Source organism: Amphimedon queenslandica, unplaced genomic scaffold (genome assembly GCF_000090795.2).
Source record: "Amphimedon queenslandica unplaced genomic scaffold, v1.1 AMPQUscaffold_1411_Cont26577, whole genome shotgun sequence".
In the NCBI taxonomy this organism is placed as follows: Eukaryota; Metazoa; Porifera; class Demospongiae; order Haplosclerida; family Niphatidae; genus Amphimedon; species Amphimedon queenslandica.
The window spans coordinates 1-1,159 of NW_003558244.1; the positions used below are offsets into that span (position 1 = coordinate 1).

General features: G+C 35.0%; 1 protein-coding gene across 1 annotated transcript; it reads right to left on the minus strand.

The window, feature by feature from the left end:
- Window positions 1-11: 11 nt before the first annotated feature.
- Window positions 12-1,159, minus strand: LOC109593463 (major facilitator superfamily domain-containing protein 8-like; the record flags this gene model as incomplete). Its single annotated transcript, XM_020008529.1, has 5 exons — window positions 1,078-1,159; window positions 988-1,032; window positions 810-934; window positions 526-569; window positions 12-324 (listed from the first exon to the last, which is right to left on the minus strand). Coding segments are annotated over exons 1-5 (568 nt in total), but the record flags the coding sequence as incomplete, so codon positions are not given.

Genomic DNA, 1,159 nt, shown 5'->3' on the forward strand with positions numbered 1-1,159 from the left:
ATAAAAATGGCATTCATTAAAACCACCTTTACAATACATAAACACACACACAATGTCAGACAGTAGTAGTACAGTACCTGCTCCAGCTCCAATCAAAGCCCTCGATACCAATAGCACTATTTTACCAACAGTAGGAGAGAATACAACAGCATAGCAATAAAGAATATTAAATACAACAGTCATCATGAGCCCAGTCTGTAGGGGGACCATGGCGTGTTGGTAATCGGACCATAGTCCAAACAATGGTGACGATAATAATTGACCGAGGCTATATATGGCAACGATGTATCCGAGAAATGATGTAGAGGAAGTATTATTAGTAATCTAAAAATAGAATATAAAAATAGTAACGCATTGCATCATGTCTAAAAATAGCCACACATAATGTGTGTTTAGCCTCTATAATAAGAGTTTATTTATGGAAATAAGGACACCTTTATAATGAGAACACAACAAAAGGAGCATAATATAGTAACTGGATATTATCATAATCTGTAATGTGATATAGTGACTATCAATACTCACCTTTTGTAGATAAGGATAAATTGAAGATATCACTACAGAGAATGCTAAAAAAGAATTTATAATAAATTTTGACCATAATTAATTTAATATAATAATGACAATGTTAAAATAGATTATAACAAAAATATCCATTGATCTAAAATACAGTGTACATAGATCACTTAAATATTTAGCTATACAGTATTGTTTGATACACCAATGATGTGTTTACTCAACACTGTACAATAAAATAAAATAAACAGGATTAGTCTACCACCCACTCAAAGCAATCAGACATCACTTACTGACAGAGCCAAGGAACATTGTGAAGTAAAGGACATACAGAGATATCCGTCTTCCCTTGCTTTCCTTCACTTTTAATGGAACATCATCCGCTCTAGTGAGTCCAGTCACGTCAACAACGCTCTCGCTTTAAAGGAGAACAAGGCTAAGGCTAAGGACGGTTGACTCTCGGCAACTTACCTCAGGTTGACACTGTGATTGGTGGATCCATTGGCGTATCCATTGCTATGAATATACAGTATATAGGTAGCAGTAAGATAGCATGCTAACCTTTCCCTTCTTTTTGGAAGTAGTGGATCAGTTTCTGACATCGCTGTAGGCTTTGCTGTTGACAATGAAAATTACTGCAAAA